Source organism: Vidua macroura, chromosome Z, assembly GCF_024509145.1.
Source record: "Vidua macroura isolate BioBank_ID:100142 chromosome Z, ASM2450914v1, whole genome shotgun sequence".
NCBI classification, from domain to species: Eukaryota; Metazoa; Chordata; class Aves; order Passeriformes; family Viduidae; genus Vidua; species Vidua macroura.
The window spans coordinates 38,939,379-38,959,363 of record NC_071611.1 but is presented as its reverse complement, the minus strand read 5'-3'; the positions used below and the strand labels follow the sequence as shown (position 1 = coordinate 38,959,363).

At 36.6% G+C, this 19,985-nt stretch overlaps 1 protein-coding gene across 1 annotated transcript in view; it reads left to right on the top strand.

The window, feature by feature from the left end:
- The first annotated feature begins 4,414 nt into the window (after positions 1-4,414).
- SLC1A3 (solute carrier family 1 member 3) overlaps positions 4,415-19,985 on the top strand; it is a 67,554-nt gene continuing 51,983 nt past the window's right edge. Inside the window, exons 1-2 of the mRNA XM_054003782.1 lie at positions 4,415-4,519; positions 6,216-6,490. Of these exons, the coding sequence (XP_053859757.1) occupies positions 6,310-6,490 (181 nt within the window). The 5' untranslated portion in view covers positions 4,415-4,519; positions 6,216-6,309. The remainder of the gene's footprint in view (positions 4,520-6,215; positions 6,491-19,985) is intronic.

Here is a 19,985-nt window from a genome sequence, read left to right as displayed (position 1 = left end):
CTCCCAAGAGTGAGTGCTGATCTGACGCCCTGTGTTGAAAGGAAACAAGGTTGTCTATTCAGCTGCAGTCAGACACACAGTGTGTGTTAAGGCTCAGACAGCCCATGATGCTGAGTGGAGATACTGAAGGTTCGTGTTTCTCTGCTGGGAATTTTCACAGAGCAGAAAAGGAATGCCGCCTTTTTTGTGTGTACTTCCGACTGACTACTGACAGAGCTCAAAGGCATAAAATCACATTTATTCTCACAGCACAAGGCCTCAAAATGCAGAAGGATTTGTTGTCTGGCTTGAGTGAGCAATGTTAAGACTGTAATGGGACACTAAATAGAAACATAGAAACAGATCACTGAAAAATTGAAGTCCTGCTGATTAGTTTGACCTGTACTAAAAGTCGTTCATCCTAATCTTAGACAAAAGACTTTAGTTTTTAAATGTTTTTTGACAGAACAGTAGCATTTTCTAAAATAATTCAATCATTACCACCAACAGAACATTTTAACACTGACTTGGGGAGTTTTTTTGGTAAGTGAACTTGACCAATGTTTTACAACTTCTCAAAGATAAACTGAAATTCAGCATAACCAGTAGAGGAAGTTTCCTCTAAAAGTCACCAAGACATGCTTGATTCATTTTATGGAGTGGTTTTAGAAGATGTGAACTAGATTCCTTTAGAAGAAATAAAACCATACAGTCTAAGCACTAAAAGGTGTTTGGGGCCCAAATGAGGTTAGAAGCAATTCAGTGTAACACTTCCAATCTGCAGACTCTGAAACTTCATACTCAGAACCAGCTATGGATCTGCAGATCTTTCCCTGCAGCAATTCATACTTGCTAACAGAACATAGCCCATAGGTTTTTTTTGATGATTGTAGTGCACATGCTGGCCAAATTTGGCTGCCTCACATTTGGCTAGCCAAAATGGAGGTATTCATCAAATTCCCCTTTGATATTTGAAAAGAAACACTAAACCTCAATTTCTCCTACTCATCTTAGCATGCTCTAAAGAGCAAGAGCCAAGTATCTCAGAAAGAAAACCATGCCATCATCCTGTGGAAATATTCAGTAGCCTAAGGCTTAGCTCTGCCAAATATTTGCTAACTTGCATGGATTAAATTTGACCTCTTGGAGACTCAGCTTCTTCACTGATAAAACAGTGTATAATGGTAATAAACAGTTCTAAGCTGGTTTGCAGCTTGAAAGGGAGTAATATATTTTCTTATTTTGTCCTGCTTAACTGAAGTCTGTGACATACTGGCATGCCATTTACCATGAATAAATATATTCTTTCACAAGAATTTTACTCCCGTTTTACCATTATGTTATCAACGGTATTTCACTGAGCTTCTAAGTAAAACTCCAACACTTCAGATATTCAGCCAATATTAATTTATAGTGCTGGCTTATTAATGTGAAACCTGTGTTACTTTGAATCTTGAAGTTTATTTCAGCTGGGATCCATGCAGTGTCATGCCACATTTATTGCTATCTGGGAAATTAAAGGATTGTATAATTGGTTGCTTCATTTCCACTTTTTGAATTTGCTACAACTAGCTTCCATGGGTTTTTGTTTGATAGCTCTTGTCAGCTGAAAGTAACAATACTTTGTGTTGGAACAGCAGCTTCCACTCTAATACCTTTACTTATTTTACAAAGGCACTCAGATACTGTGTGAAGTGCATTTACTGACAGACTTTGTCAGCCACAACCACACAGCACATAATTTCACACATGTGCCACAACACATGATTTCAGCTGGCTGAATCCACACTGCTTGGGAGTCAGAGTCAGACCTTACCCTGTACTTGCACTTCATTGCTTTGCAGACTACCTGGGGCATTATCAAAGAAGGGCTGAAACTGGAGTTCAAAGCACAGATTAGAGTGCTGAGCTACTGTGTCAACACAGACAGGCTCATCCAGGCCTTAGGTCATTCCTTGTCAATTTTTATGAGGAAAATGTACCACCCTGAAGCATGTAGAGATTATTTCATCTATATAAAATTGGTGGTTGCACTGATGGCTGCCTCTCTGTGTCACCCTACAAAGCATAACAAAGTTTTTGTGTAGTTTTTGCCTTGTCTGATCCAATCTAAAATCTACAAGGTGTCTAACTTCTAAATTGGTCTTTCTGGAAACTAACCCTGCTGAAAATGCTACAGATAGAAGAACATAACCAATAACACTTTAAATTTGTTCTATTCCTAGTATTAAATACTGCATACTAAATCTGTTAAATCTCTCTATAAAGGGAAATTCCAGTGCGTTTTAATTACGTGTGTTACAGATACCATGTTATGAACGTATTTGACTTTTTTTTTTTTTTTGTTATCCAAGGATACCTAAAATGCATGGGGTTTTATAATATAAAGGATAATACTCTTGGAAAATTAATAAAAATTGAATGTCAGAAGATGAAGGAGAAAGGAAAAAACAGAAAATTTTGAATATATTGCCATAAAAGCTCTTAAAATTCTGTTTATCTAAGAAGCGTGTAATAATGTCTGTTCTTCTCAGAGAGACAATGGAAGTATCACTGTTGAAGTTAGGCTGAGCTGTCTGACTGATTATTGTTTATTTTAATATTGTCTCACTGGATAGTTAATTCTCTCACAGGATAATCTCATTTCTCATAGACTCCAGTATTAATGAAAGCATTAAATTATGACATGCTTTTGGATCACCTCACTTGGGGCCTGACCCTGTCCCATTAAGTCAAGTGTGTCATTACTATTCATATGAGCAGAGGGCAGAACTATATGGGAGGTTTTGCAGAAAGCAAGCCGTGCTCCAAAAAGATAGATCAAACAACCAGATTGCTAGAGGGCAAAGGTTCATTAAAAGGTCTGTCCACATCTACAGAAAAAATAGTGAAAGTATTTAAAAACTGCACCATGAAAAATAAAAGTGAGATAGACATTTAAGATGCCAGGTGCAAGAAAAGACAGCATGTGTTTCTGTCCTTGCAACACAAGCTGTGAATGTTTTTTCTTCATTTTTAAAGTCAATTAATAAGTTAACTTAGATGTTTTCTTTCTTAAGTTAGACACCAAAGAGCAAGATTCCATAGTACACAAATCAATCTCAAACCTACATTAATCATAAGCAAATATGAAATGATTGTTAGATTATGTTTCTCTACATTATACATATTTTTTTGAATCACATTCAAATTGGAAAACACTATAGCAAAACCATTACTCTGACTATGTGGAAGTAAATCTGCTCTTAATTTTATTTTGTACCTATCTATTCTTTTTGTGTATTGTACATAACTCTTTTTCCTGTATACTTAAAATGACTTCTCAGGAAAATAACTTAAATATCAACATAATTTATAAACAAACCTTTAAGGATGAATATATATAGATGAATTATATATTTATTATAAAATTATTGATTTACAATATTTGTCTTATAAGAAAATACTTTAAATCCTGTGAAAGATTCACTGAAATATAATTATGGAATATTTAAACCTGAATATAGCAATGCTTAAAATGAAAGTGCTTTTCTAAAAAGGAAGGTTCTTTGGGAATTCCCTGGACTCCCATCAACAAATACCTTTTCAACAATGAAATGCTAGAAACTTTCAACTTTTAAATGCTAGAAAAACTGAATGTCACTTATTTCTCGAAAGTGGGTATTTTATACTTTTTCTTTCATTCATTCATTCTCTGTTATTGAAACAGACTGAATGGGGCTTGCTGTCAGTGAGTTTAAATTGCCAAACAAGAGGCAAGTCTTACTATGTATTTTGAATATCTACAAGAAACATACAAATGATTACAACTGATAATGTTTTTCTCTTTCCTTGATAATGCTCCAGTTGCTTCTGAAAGATATGCCTGGTTCCCCACCCTGGGAAGAGTAGATCTGTCTTTAAGAATTAGAAAATTAGAAATAATTAGAAAATACATGATAGCTTTCACACCATGCTTGTTTTTAGAACAAAGTAGTATGCTCAGATATTTCATTTATTTTAAAAAACACAGGGCTAGTGTTATATAATTATGTTTAGGATTTTCAGATGTGCAGCCTGGAATGTCTAATGAGGAAGCACTCAAGCCTCCCTTGCTCTGTGTGTGTGCAAGCCTTCAGTTCTTCCTGGATCTTGATTTTGCATTTCTAACGAAGCTGAACCGACAAAGCGTGAAAGCGGTCTAAAAGGAAAAACAAAGAAAGTGACCCTCCTTTCAATGTGCTAAGACTAGTCAATATTCCAGAAGCCCCGCTTTCCCCGCTCTGCTGACGCGTAGCTCGTGGTGGGTTACTATTGTCCTTTTTTTTTTTTTTTTTTTTTTTTTTTTTTTTTTTTTTTTCCCGGCGCTGGGCCGGCAGGCCGGCAGTCTCCTCCCCTTTCCTTAAGTTACCGGGATAGTAAGTTGCCGTATTCCGGAGCACATGCAGATGTCAGTTTTCGCCCTGCCGCTCGCCCGGCTCTGCAGCTCCGCGCTCTCCGCCGGGAGGCCCCTGCCCATCCACCTCAACCGCGCTCCTAAGGGTACGGCAGGTCTGACAAGGTGAGCCCGTCCTGTCCTGCAGCGAGGGTCGGAGCGGGGGGAAGTCGTTTTTCACTCTGTGCCATTTGTATCTTAATTAATGTGATGATCCTTTTGGCTGCACCCATATTCTTTCTTGATCTTGATGTAAATTGTGCAGGACAGATTTGCTGTTAAACATCCTGGAAAGAAAAGGCACTTTTTTTTTTTTTTTTTTCTTTTCTTTTTCTTTTAAATGCGTACATGAATCGGTCTGGGATAAAAAAAAATCCTGCTTCCTACAGCAGTCTTGTCCACGGTAGAACCCTTACTAATTTAAATATTTAGCTAGGTCTCAGAATTTCTATTTCCACACCTCAAAGCAGCAACGTTTATAGCATTCTGTCAAAATTCAGGGACGATATAGCACTAAAGTGACGGTCTTGAAACATATGGTAAAAGCAGCGACCAAAATCCACCAAAATAAACTTGTTACAATATGTGATTTTGCTTAAAACGTGCTGGCTGAAACCCCTGTGTATTTATATTTTACATGCTTCTGAAAAAGAAAAGTGTTTTTGCACTAAATTTATTAAAAATTAGGTGTTAGAGTTGAACTGTCTATAAACAGAGATAGATTTCAGCAGAAAAATCTAGGTTTGTCCATTTATTCATTACTAATTACTTTTAAAAAAGCATGCCAGTGTATGTTGACTAAGACTTCAGAGAATTGTATCCTCAGTCTGGAAAATACCTTTGAGGAGTCTCCATTACAAAACAAACTCATACCCAGCAGCCATCAAAACAAACCCACATCATCTAAAATAAAAACTAATATCTTAATGAAAAGCTTTTAATATTGAAACATTTTTAAGGTTGATTCAGAGTGTGATTTCTTAAAGTCAGACGTGGTGTAGCTCTTGGGTTGTCCTGGACAGGTCCAGGATTTGGACTCCATGATCCTGACGTGACCCTTCCAGCTTAGGATAGTCTGTGATTCTGTGATATATGCTCATAATTGCTATCAGGACAAGTTAAGCATTACTGTGCAATGTGAGCTGGTATTACAGTCTGAAGCAACAAATTAAGTGGGATATTACTTCTGATGTTTTACAGATGTGCTCGGAGTAGTTTATACAGCTAAAAGATGAATGTTATCCACATAAAGCTGTCAAAGGCATATCTTCTAAATAGTGGTTGAGGGATAAATAAACTATTGCTGCTGCCTTTTTCCATGTGAAAACAAGGAATTGAGACAATTCATTCAATCATTTAAAAACATCTCAAATATAGAACAATTTAAATGGACCAGTTTGAGCAAAATATTTCTCTTCAATGGTTAATGTGAATGTGAGCTAGATTTTCTTTTTCGAATAATAATGGCCTGATAAAAAGTACAAGAGCAAGCCTGACAGAGAGTTTTAAACATTATAATACCTTAAGTTGCTATGATTTCTACTGATTTTACAGTTATCTGTCAATAGCAAATACTAAAAAAAAGTTGCGCCTGGGTTTTACAGCGTGACAGCAGTTCATGTCTGAAGACATGGGACAGTTACCTGATCAGTCTATGTAATCCTTCTTTCAAAGTCATTGATGTTCTGCATCAAAAACTGCTTAGATATTAAGAACAATACAAGTTTTACTGAAACATGAAGAATATTTGCTTCTGTGTAAATATATAGCTAATCATTCCTCTAAAATCTTACTGCAATGTTTGATATTTCTTGTCTTGCAGGTTTCTCCAGTAACCACCACTGAAAAGAGTCCTCCACTTTTCTGAAGGGATACTGACAGAAATTAATTATAAAAGAAAGCTTTCAGCAAGATAAATGACTAAAGGTAACGGAGAAGATCCAAAACCTGGAAGTAGGATGGAACGAATTCAACAAGGAGTCCGGAAACGTACACTTTTGGCAAAAAAAAAAGTGCAGAGCATAACAAAGGATGATGTTAAAAGTTATTTAATGAGGAATGCCTTTGTGCTGTTCACCGTTGTTGCTGTGATTCTTGGTGAGTAATTTGTTCAATAGGAATATTCTGTTCTCCAGTGCATTTGACAATGACAATGTGACTGGGTGATTTGCATTACAAATGAGTTTCCAAATTCTTCTGCACTGATAAGAATGTTCTGGCTTGGAGAATTTTGTCTTTGACAGCTGCATGAAGTTTAAGGAAGAGCCATTAAATTATTCTAGTAATTCCTAAGAAGAATTTTGGTGAGAAAAACTAACCAGAACAGATGTTTTGTGAATTCCTCCCTTAAAGAATCAGATACAATAACTAAATTAAATGTTTTCAATTCTATCTTTTCCTACCAAAGCCAGTTGCAGCAAAATGCTCAGCAAGTAACTTTTATTCACCTAAATCAAAAAATTAACACTTTGCAATGATGAACAGAATCTCTCAATGAATGAAATGAGGAGACGTTTCTAAGCAAAGGCGTAAAATAAATACAGCCTCAGTCTTTTCAGTTTTCCCTTGATAAAGGCAAACCTAAGTTTATTCTCCCTCAGCCACTCACAATCTTACACATGCATCTTTCAGATGCAATTTGGGCAACAATGGCAGTGTTACTTATTCAAAGGACTGAAAGATAGCACCTGATTAAATGCCTTTAAAGAGTGTACTGAGAGGAATCCAGTACATCAAACAGCCTTTAGATTTGGAATGCACCAAAATATTGCTACATACTTTAAATTAGCATTAGAAAGAGAATCTGCTGAGAAAAACATGCAATTTTTAAAAGTAATTTTTCTTTAAATTATTACATGATCACTTAAGATAATTTCTCTTTAACTAGAGATTGTCAAAGTGGCACCATATTTCATATATATAACCACTCTTTACAGGGTGAGCAAGAACTTAATGGCTTTACTGTATGGCTTTCACTTTTCTCATTAGTTTAAAATATAAAATTGTGAATCTGATCATTGTGGTGAGTGCTGGTCCAGGACGGTCAGGACAGACGGACACGAGAGGTCTCTAGAGCCCGATTTTAGGATATATGGTTTATTGTGGGGGCCCTGCTCGGAGCTGCCAGGCGCAGCCTGAAGCAGGCCCCAAGGAGTGGGGGCAGGGCGAGATAGCGAAAGGGTCCAAGAGAGAGGCAAAAGAGCAAGAAGATAAACAAATAGAAGAGAAGAAGAAGAAAAAGAAAAAGAAGATGGCCCTGGCTTCTCGGGTACACCTTATCAAGGGGGCTTGAAGGTGGGTGCAGAAAAGGACTTTGGACCAATGGGATTACAGATACATTATACTTCAGGGGAGGGTTACAAGTGCAAGATAAACTCTACATTTTTGAGGAATGAGACAGAACACTTTATCTGACCCTCTGCTTTGTCTGTGGGTCAAAAAAGGGAGTTATCTTCCACCAGCTACACCACTGCCCACTAGCTACTTAGCAACCAAGGTCTGTCTTCTCAAAGCTCTTTTTCATCGCAATCTGGCTCGCATTCTCTGCACTTTCCCAATCCCCTGCTAGGCAATCGTACCTATAAGGCCTTCTTGTTTCATCTTCCCCAACACATCATGATGATGCTGAAAACCCATATGTAAGCACTTAAAGATAATAGTCTATATCCTTTGCCTATGTAGGCCCAAATGTCCTTCATAGTGCTGTTCTGTCTGCTTGCTGTGCTTCTACAACTCTTCCAGGAATTGAAATTTTAGGGCTTTACCATTATTGTTGCTTGATACCACATCAGCACTGTTATTTCAAATTAGTTTCAGGTTTGATGGTCTTTTTTTTGGGAGACATTTTGCCTATTGGTAAGATAAAGTACTTCTTTGCTAACGCAGTAATTTCAGTTTCTGATATCTATAAACAGTATTTGATAGTACATGTTTTAAATTCCTAACTAAGAAATTTATAGGTGTAAAAGCCCCATTAATAACAGGGGTGAAAAAATTAGGTGTTTTATCTACAATGGTCAGAAAAGGCAGTGCAAGTCAAGCAAGTTTTGAAATGCTGTCCAACCACAAAGAACACAATTCTTTGATTGTTACTTTTCTATACAGGATGTGAAAAAATATTCTTTTTGCAATTTTTTCTCTGTCATCTATATCCAGTAGGGCTTCCACAAATTTGTCAATGTGGAAATGAAATGTAGACTGGACAAGTGTTTTTGGTGTTATTGCTGATTCCAATTAATTTTAGGTAACTACTGACACTGTGCTACTCTACTACCACCTACAGCAGAGGATCAATAGGTACTGGGACACAAGTTGGAGAACTGATGAAAATGTGTAGCCTAGGATGAGCTGGCTGCTTCAATTCTGCTCATGAACCTGTAGACATATCTAGTATAACACGTAGAAGAAAACATTGTCTTGTTATTATCACAAAATGCTTAAATTTTTTCTTAATTTTGTTATTTGTGGTGTAATTTTGCAGTACCTATGTATGATTAGAACAGTAATTTCATGGTTAATAGATTATAAAAAGGTAATATTTGGGGCTTTTGAGAGTTTTTTGCTGTTGTGGAAATACTCAGAAGTAGGGAACAGATGACTAAAGTGGTTGAACTCCATCTGTCTATTTTGGCAAGGACTAAGTTATTATCATCATTCAGTTGTTTGGTGGTCTGTGGAAAATTATATTAGGTCTTGATCCCTTCCCTAGGAGACAGTAATCAATGTTGCAGAATTAGCCCACCAATTAGCACTACTTACTTTCCCATTTGAGATGCTTGGATGTGAGTCTAGGTGGAAACCAAACTCTACTCAGGCCAGGGTTGAATTGTTTATGAGAAATAATGCTTAATGCTCTGTAATATATCAGACAGATGACAGGTCTTAGAGATGTCAGTCCAGAAGTTTTCATAGACACCATACTCAGGAAAACAGTTTATTTAGAGAGAACAACATTTCTTAAGAGACATTTTTTTCACATCCCTTTAGTCAAGAGATAAACATGAAAAAAGCCTTGTTTAATAGAGCATTTCCTATTTCTTTGCTGAACAGGATTGATTTTAGTAGAGGTTAAGTGCATAGGATCTTATCTTAGTTCCAGTACTGTAGTTTATAGTGGGGGCTTGAGATTGTGTTGAAGTGGGGACTTGCCCTTTGTTATGAAGTGGGTAACTGCAACATGCAGTTCTCTCTGTTGTATACAGATATTTTGCGAATAGAGTGGAGTTTTTCTGGTATTCACATGACAAGGAGAAATATAGACATTTATATAGCCATTCTGTTATTACTCTGATTGTAAACTGAATTCTAAACTAAATTCACTAGCTGCTACCATACTAAGCCAATTATTCATTAAAAACGTAGTGATTAAGATGCAAGAAGCTATAATTCATGTTGAAAAACACCTATAGCTATTCCCTATTCCCCTAAAAATGCATAGAATGTCCTTCAGACTACACCTTTGCACAGGTAGGGTCTGTCTAACACATTGTCATAATAATTGATTTTTAGTGGAATTTAAACTTTTCTCCAACCCTTCAACAAACTTGGAGAAAAGCATAGTCAATAAGCAAATTATGATGCAATTTTTCACGTTTTTCTTGTTCACATAAAGATATTACGTATTAGTTTTCTGTAGTCAATCTTGCCAAGACCCAATAGATGAGAGCAATCCTGTGAGACAAATTTTTGAGGCTGACCACTGGTAAATTGAGAATATCACGATGACCAGGAGCACTTTAAGGTAGTGTAGAGAACATGGTGGCTCATGGAAAATCTGCAGGAAGTCTCATGAACTTTGAAGTGCTAGCCAAGTTACTGGCAAAATCTAAGGCTCTCCCACGCTACTCAGAATCATCATCCTGTCCCCAAAAACTCTTTCCTTTCAAATACATTTCCTTTATCAGCCTGTCTTCATTCTCACATCCCATTTTCTGAAAAATGGCACAGGAACCCAGACTCTGACAGAACTCTAAATGCCAAAGAATCTCCTGTGGGTTCTGAACTTGCACTGAAGGAAAGACCAAGACTCAGAGCAGTGCTGAGCAGAGGTCCTCTGAAGCTGTCTGCAGAGAAATGCTGTTTTAATTGAGAGGCTGAGTGACACAGAGGCAGGCTGAGAAGGAAGTACTATGAAAAGAAGTTTCTGCATAATAATTAAGCTCCAATTCACTAACTAAAATCCTTTTGCCAGAGGTATATGTTGCAGTTGTGTTCTGGGACATTGAAGGGGAGGGGGATGGATCCATTCCTGTTTTCAGACTCCCTGTTTACCCAAAGGGAAGAGGGAATGCAGGTCTGGCTTGTCATTGAAGCCAGGCTTTTGTAATTCCCAGCAATCTCACAATAGGTGTGAAATATAGATAAACCCATACAACCTCTGTTCTGCAACAGCATGCACCATGTGGGAGATTCCAAAGCTTTCCAGGGTGTTTATCAAAAACAAGTAGCTAAAAGAACAGGTGAGATGAAGGCCTTGCCCCTTGTCCCTGAAGAAAAAAAGCAAGGAGATAAATAAAGTCTTGAAAGGATCCTTTGTGACACAGAAGGCAAAAAGCCCACAAAGCCTTTACAATATCTGAACAATGAAAAGTTGTGCAAAGGAGCAGATTCTCCAATCTCAGGAAGATTCCCTGTCTGAACAACAATTTAAAGACCTATGAGGTACAAGTACACAGGTAGACAAAACTCAGGATAATGCCCACAAAAACAGCAGCCTTGTGCATTGAAGCACTCTCTTTTCTGTATTGGCATATTTCTGTATCCACTTAAGGGTGTGCCTGACATACCCAGAGAAGAGTATTTGACTTCACTATATATTGACATTTAACACTGGTACAAATCCTAATGCAGTATTGTTAAAATTTGCATGAGAACAAAGTGAAGATCGATCACTGAAGGGGAAACAGCTGTGAGACCTGAGTTTTAGGTGAAAGAATATGTTAAAACATAAAGAGAGAAATTATACAAAAAAAAAAGAATATAAGATATATGCAAGAAAATCAAGACAGTTGGCTGCAGTTAAAGAGAAATTAATTATTTTTATGCTGAACTCAAAGGCTGACTTGGTCTCAGAGCTCTCCTAAAGAACCTGCCCAATGCAATTGATTTCTCACTAAGTGACAAAACCTTCCTAAGTAATATTCTGAAAAATTTGCTAATCAAAACCTTTTTTTTAAAGTATAAAATAGTTATAATTTTGGAAGGAAAAAAAGCATAAACACACACCATAAAACTCAGAGTGACACTTAAAGCTCCAAAAGAGATTATTATTTTCAAAAGGAAGAAAAAGTATAGAAATGCAAAGAACTTTAATTCTGCTATTAAGAAGACAGCAGTAAAAGTGAGACTGTGAAATACAAACAGTACTCTAGCTTAACAGTTACTTGCAAAACAAAATAATGTTAATATATTATCACAATCCACATTTCTTACCACAAGTCATTTTGGTGTTACTGAAATGAAACAGCAGTGATTGTTGAACTGCCATACATGGCACAGAGTAACAACAATAAACTTGGCTACCTTGTGGAAACTAATTAAGCTTTCTGGAGAGAGCAGCTGTGCATAAATGCACAGTAAAGATGCAAGATCTGCCAAATATCAGCATATTTTGATCCTAACACTCTAAATTGTCAAATCAGTGGGCTTGCAAAGTAGTGCTCAAAAGCAGTATGTCTCAATGGTCATAAAACAATCCAGAGAAGCATACATTCATTTCACTCTTCATGCAGATTGAAAAAAGGCTGTTGAGATTATGAAAAGTCTCTCTAGAAGTTAAAAATAAATGTATATATATAGTAATGCTTCTTACAAATCAAAATTCAAAGCTATCCTAGGTGAAATGCATGGCAGTAACTGTGTGGGGCATGTAGGATGTGTTTTCTAAGAGACTTTACAAGAAGATTCTCTGAATGCCATTAGATTATGGTCAGCTGAAACAGTAGTTATCTCAAGGATGCTCAAGAAAACTTTGGTGTTGATCCTGAAACGGGTCAGAAAATACATAAGAACATGAAATAAACTAGTATTAGGGTTTGCCAACCCTTTCCATTTCTCAGTTAACAGGGACTATAATTACTGTAGTGACTGCAAGGCAGAACAAAATCATAAGCAAGATGCCAGTGATTTGTATACTGAGTAAATATTTAACATTGTTAAATCCTTCCTGGCACTTGTAAAGCTGGAACAAGATGTCATTGGAGATGAAATGCTTTTGAGTTGGCCACAATGAAGGTGTAGCTGAAGATGGTATGTTCAGTTGTTCATGGATTCCTGAAAATATCATTCATTTAGCTTAAAATTCTGGCAAAATTCCTTGAAATAACCAGGCATCTGAAAGTTTCAAGGGATTATATGATATCATAGAAAAAATGTTTTTATAAAATTATTATCTTTAAGTTCATTTGAAAAACTATACTAATAAATCCAGTATTAAAGAGAAATAAACAAAGGGGCTAGATATTCTAGATGTTGAAAAGGCTGCTAAAAAAATTAAGATATAAATGCAGACATTGGGATAATTTGTAGTGTACTGTAGCACAGACTTTTAGATCCGTAGCTGAGACGTACTAATTATTTTTATTTTTCATGCCTTGTTAAAGGAAAATCAGGTGTTTTGCTACCACCAGATTCATAAAATAATCCTTGTAGTCACATTAGTTGTGTATATCCTCTGACAGTCCTCCAAAGTCCTTCTGTTTGCTGTGCATTTCCTTAAGATTTTGTATTTAATTTCATTTTTAATTAAAATCCAGTAATCTTATGATTAGTAAACTTATAACAAGGCAGACATTGAGGTTCTGCAGCAAGTCCAGAGATGGACAATATAGCTAGGGAACGGTCTGGAGCAGAAGTCCTGTGAGGAGCAGCTGAGGGAGCTGCAAGGTCTTAGCAGCTTTTCTCCTGGAGAAATGGAGTCTCAGGGGACTTTCTCACTCTCTATAATTCCCTGAAAGGAGGCTTTAGCCAGGCGGGGATTGGCCTCTTCTTACAGATAACAAGGGATAGGACAAGAGGAAAAGGTCTGAAGATGTGTCAGATGATGTTTAGTTTGGATATTAGGAAACTCCTTCTTTGTAAGGGTTATCAAACACTGGAACAGTCTGCCCTGGGAAGCAGTGGAGCCACCATCCCTGGAGACACTTAAAAGCTGTATGGATGTGGTGCTTCGGGTTGCAGTTTAGTGGTGGACTTGGCAGTGCTGGGTTAAGACTTGAATTCAGTGATCTTAGAGGTCTTTCCAGCCTCAGTGGTTCTATGATTCAGTGGGATTTAGCATATGTCATCATATATTTTTTTTCACAACGTATTACAATTCAGTTTAACTGGAGCTTTGGAGCAACAAGGCAAGGCAACTGGTGTTAAAAAAGTACTCAGTAAGGAGCAATAAGAAATTTCTGTCTCACATATAAATTTCTTCATTTCTGTTGTTCACAGAATATTCTGTGGTGGCTACAACATATGTTAGAGAACAACTAGGCTTCTCACCAAGAAGTCTTAAATTATTCATGGATACAAAATATATATATATGGTATGGAGTAGGGAAGAAATTATGGAAAATAGTAAAAGAATAAATGGAAATTATTTCAGAGGAATTTTAGTAAAAGCTGGATTATTGCATTTATTATGTCAACCCATCAGACTTGAAGTTGTATGGCCAGTGTCTGTACTTTCAATCAACACAATGAAACCACAGAGTGTGTAACCCTTTAAAATCCATAAAAGAGAAACTTACTTTGGTTCAAGGTTTCATGAGACCTTTTAAAATAAAAGAGTAAAATAATAGGTGTGATGAATTGTATAACAGTGAAAAGGAAAATAATTAAATACTGGAAAAGAGGCAAAGAAAGCCAGAAAGATCACAGGAGAATCAGGACAGTAACAAAATGTTACTGCTACTCATATTTCCTGGTTATTCTCCCACATCCTTTCTTTTAGCATGAGTTATATTCACCTTTAGAATTCTCTTTCTATTCTCTACATGAAAAAAATGCAATATCTTGCTTGAAATTTAGCATCTGTATATATATTCTATTGACATGGATAGAAGACGATAAATAGAAATGAGCTCGAGTGTTACAAAGTGTGTGCTTGTTTTTTACATTTTACTGTAAGTTTGTATAACTGTAAATTGATTTATTTTAAGCATCGTTTAGTTTCATTTAGCATCACAAGTTTTAAGCCTCATTTACACTGAAACATAATCTGGCCCCTCAGACTGGCTCTAGTAAATACTTTGGTTTTACCATGCACAAGGGCTAAATGAAAGAAAAAGAGTAGAATTGCCTTTGTATTACAGTACCAATAATCAGGGAATTCCTGGGAGTACTAACTAAAGGTAGTTGACAAATAAGTCTACTACATATATTTTGATGCTTTAAAAAAAAAATTGACTTGAGAATCCAAGCATTAAACAGATACGGATGTGCAATCAAGTTCTTCAAAGCCTAAAATGCAAGCAAAGGAAGCTGCCCATGGAATCTAAATCTCAGAGCTGTATGTCTTTTTAGTGCATGAGCTAGAGCAAAGAGACTCAATAGGGTAGCTGCACAAGTCCACGACCTAAGCATGTAACTGCCTAAAATTACCAGAAACACAGGCAGTCAAACAAACAGGTTTGCATTCCTACTCCCACTCCTTTCTGAGTCAGGACCCTGCCAGACATTTTTACCCAGTGGAGATGCAGAAACCCGAGCGTCCTTGGGAATGCTGTCACTAGCACTTGAGGAGCTAGGTTCTTCTTTTCCTCTCCAAAGGCAAGTTACAGGAGGAGGCAATTCCACCATTCCTTTCAAAGTTGTGTTACTAGGCAGAGGGAAATGTAAATCTTCTAAGGACAAATGTATATGCCAATAATGCAAAAGGCAGCATTGTGTTTAACCTAATGATTAAAATGCTAACCTGTAACAGGAAGCCCCAGGCTGTGAAGTGGTCCTTTTAGCAAGAACAGGGACACAGGGTATCCCAAGTCCAGATGATTCTGTGCATTCTGTGTGACAGTGGTGTTCATTTGCTAGTCCCTCAGGACTTAGCCTGGAGTTAGGCAAATAGATGTTTAGGTCATGGCAGTTCTGAGAAAAAGACAAGCAGAAGGGTGAGAACTGAGGAGTCTTCCAAAGCAAATGGAGCAGTGCCCATTAACTTTAGAGATTTCCAGAGCTAAGCTTTTTTTTTTATCTGGAGTGACTTAAAAGGTCACACTGTGGACTCGGTTACTTACTGTGTAATTAAGTATTATTCCAGGTGCAAGTTTCCCTGTGCCATTTTTGTGACCTTTAAGATAGGAAAATTCTACCATTCAGAATAACACCAAGTGAGAAGAGAGTTGTCATTACCTATATGGAGGCTATGTCTAAATTAATAAAAAATGCTACAAAGTATCTTTAAGATGAGTTAACTCACAAGAAGTAAGGCATGATACCTCATTTTAATTGACTGAAATGAAACACTTCTGGAAATTCATGCCTTGGAAGTGGCGGTTGGCAAGTAAAAGAAAAAGATGGAAGGTTCTATTTGCATTTGAATAGTTTCACAGCCATACTGAGGATTTCAGGGATGAAGTGGCTCATAATCAAATAGCGAGGGACTGAAAGCATCCTAGCTATCTTTTTAAGAAAATGGTAACATGATTCCATGAACTTCATCCATGAGCCTGATTTTCTTATGGAAAGAATTCGCCGAGGAAATCAAACATTCAAAAAAGGTGTTATGGTAAAGCTTTCACCCGATTTGGCAAAAATGTTATACTCTACAAGGGGAAATGCTCCCTCTCAGTCTATCCTGGTTGTTTGCATGTCTCAGCAAAATACTGGACAAAAAAGAAGTATTTCAACAAAGTCTGCCATAGGTTCCAGGATCCAAATAGCTCTGGCATGGGCATATCTAGATTCAACAAAATACTTAAACCTCAGTGTCAAACAAGTCATTTACAGATTTAGACTATCAGCACTAAGCTAAATTAACAGGTGGTTTTGTAGAAATTAAAATCTGGACTAGCTCCATAGATATATGTATGCATAATTTGAATGTCCTGCTAATGATGGTGCTAAACTGCATATCAAGACAATCCAGCCTAAAATGAACTCTTTGTAGTGTGTGTCTAAGCTGGAATTAAAAAAAAACAAAGGCAGCTGTCCATATCCAACTTCAAGATCCCTGTTAAACTACAATAAAAGTTCCTCAGAGTAGAGTTCTGTTTTATGTGAATGTTTGCACAAAGTTCAGACTGGAAGTTGGAGTTGGACCTGAGTGGTCTCAGTCTCAATGTCTGCAATTCCTTTGTGCAGCTATACTGTCAAAAACACAAAATAATATGGATGGGCAGCTGAAACCACAGTAGGGAAAAGTAGAATTCAGTGCTGGAAAGGAATATGTCAGCTTCCAGCCAAGGAAAAAGAGGAAAGAATGAATGAATAAAGCAGGAAAGGTACCCTATAAACTTTGAGAGAGCAGCTTTCTTATCTGTTTTGATCTATATTTTATGGGAGTAAACACATTAACTTTAGTCATGAACATGAAGCAGCAAAGTAAAGCCAGACATGAAAGGAACAGCTATTACAGTAACTTTATAAAGCACCAAGTAGTACCTTAATTCTAAATAATACTATATAAAATATAATCTGGTATATATAGTGAATGTCTGAGCTTTTGTGTATGCATAGTAAGATATTATTCCTGTTCATGAAATTATTTGTTATTTTTTGCATCAAAAGTATTTTTTTAATATAGCTCAGAGACTAACAAGAGTACATAAACTAGGCATAGTTTGTCTTTCAATGAAGTCTCTTGTCTGAGGATGAAATCATGAATAATGTCCCTATTCCATTAAGAACAGTCTGCTTCAGTGCAAGCAGTGAAAACTCTTCATTCCAAAGCTGCTACTAATGCCCTGCAATTGCTTGTCCGGGGCAGGGGAGCAGGGAGCGGAGGGGGGAAGTAAGAAATCAATTACAAACAAGAGGTAAATACAGAAACAGTTCAAAGAAAACAAGCAAAAAAAAAAAAAAAATTAAAAACAGTTAAAGGCAAACAGAGAAGTTGAACTTGGATAAAATGAGAACAATTTTTTGGACATATTCTCAAAGGAATAAAATTACCTCTTAATTGGAGAAGACAGGCAAATGAGCCAAACAACTAGAGAAAAAAGGGAGAAAGTGTATGAGTCTAACACCAGAGTAAAGAAATAGCAAAGGACAAATTTCAATGGTTTCTAAAATGCCTTTTTAACAGCACTCAGAAGCTGTTATGTCCTCAGATTTGGTGTCCAGTTTTGGCAGCATCTGGTCAAATGGTGCTTTTGCTCATTGCTTAGTTACATCAGTTCTTAGAACTTCAGACTCCCCTTTCCATTTGCATGCTTTCTGTCCATAAAATCCAAGGAGGAGATGCTGTGTCTGCAAGTAAAGGCAACATGCAAGTACTTTATAGCTATAGCTATAAAGGTGTTTCAGGAATTCAGGCTCCTCCAGAGATGGGCAGAAGATGTCAGGTAGAGTGTTTGACTGTCTCTGAGCTGGGAATTAAGTGCCCATGTATCTCTGTTAATCTAGCTCTAAATGCCCACAATACACATTTACAATAAAATCCCTCTGCATCTTTACAAATTTTAACTGAATACCGGTGTTAGAAGCCTGGTGTGGATTTTTTGGGGAAAATATTCTCTCTTACAGGACACAGCAAACCTTCAGGGGCAGGTGTTCCTGGGGCACTGTGACTGTAGGATTGTGACTCTGTCTCTCCCCAGCACTCCTGTGGCCCCTGAGCAAAGGTAACACACTGACTTCTCTTCTGAAGCAGTGGACAACTCTCTGACATCACCATGACTCTTACTTTACTATAAACTTGCTTTTCTCTGACATGTCCCTTTTTGCAGATCTTTTCTGGATCCCAGTCATATCTAGGATATCTAGCTCTTCTACATTATTTCTCCCATGAGTACTCTCACAGTATGTCTCAGGCAAAGGAGAGGTAGCTGCTTGTGTCCAAATCAATACATATTCCACTTTAATACAGATTCTAATATGGCAACTTGGAGCACAGGTCCTTAAACTCTCTGCTGCAATGTCATCACACAGTTATAACCTTGCATTTATGTTCAATAAAATGATTTCAATGGGAACATACATTCCTACCTACATAAGGAAAACCAGAAAGCAAGGAAAGGGCAGGTGTGATACCCCAGGTATACTAGAGTGTACAATATAAATTTCAATATAAAATTCTGAAACAAGAATTATAAAAATCAAAGTCATGCTGAGCAAATTGGGTGATTCTTGTGGCAAGCAAGGAAACAAATTAAGAGATTTTGCCGGCAACTTGAAGTATTTCTTATCACTGGAGAAGAAATTTACCTGTTTGTCTCAAGTAAATACAGTTGTGGACTTATCTGAAACTGGCTGTTAGAAAAAAAGGTGTCAGAACAAAATGGTAAATTAAGCAATAACAAATGACCCAAAGAACAAAAGCAGTCATTCCAGAGCTCTGCAGGAATGTAGGAATGAAATGGCTGTGGAGCTAACATATATATGTTAGCAACAAAATATATGTAACAACAAAATATGTGCCATTAAACTGGTAGAAGCCTGATTTCCTTCATGGCTCTTGCCCAATTGCTGTTATAGAACACAATGTTATTTGCTTGCTGGTTACAAGGTTTTCTGGAACTGAACTATTAACAGCTGTTAGTTTAGAACAGCATTCTACTCAGTGTAAGGGTTTTTTTTTTTCCAGTTATTTTTGAAGTTTTCTATTTCCTTCTGGAAAAGAAGTAATTCTTTACCACATATATTAAGGGAAAGGATATTGATATGGACCTCATTTAACAGTGTTCTGAGATTTACAGTAAAAAGCAGAAGTGTATATAACTTAGTGGTATGTTCTGATTGAACTGGCAAGCGCTGGTAAAGACAAAGCAGCTCTTGCACCATCACTGATAGTAATTTCCTCTTGAAATATGTTTAAGTGATATTTGGTCAATTGAGAAGTACAGCTGTCAGTATTCTGCACTTCTTGCTTGAAAATGCAGCAGACAGCATGGGCATTGTAAAAAAATATAAGTTTGAAATAACTGTATGGTCTTAATTCCTGTGTAATTCTGAAATAAGATAGAGATCAGAAGCTCATAAGAATTCATTTCAATAACTTAGACTTAATGAATTATTTGAAATAATGAAAAAAGCAATCTTCTCTTTTTATTAAATTTATATATATAATTTTTCTAAGTGGGTCAGAAGGATAGGCTTAAGCTTCCCTAAAATTCTTGAATGGATATTTAGATGTGGGTAAAGCCTCATCTCCCATCTTCTAAGAATTATGGTTTGGAATTTTTTTTAAACTGTTGTGTTGTTTTAAACTAATGTGTAGGTGTGCCACCCATTTCATATATGCAACACAAAGATTCATGTGAAACAGCCCTCCAATACTGTGACACCAACGCATTTTTGTAACACAATTAAGGATTTCATTTTCTCCAATGAAGACTTTGAAGCTCATTTTCAAATTCAATCAAGGAAATTGTGTGAATTTTTTTTTTTATTTTTTAAAAACCAGACATCTCTATAACATATCTCTTCCAAAAAAAATTGTATTACAAAA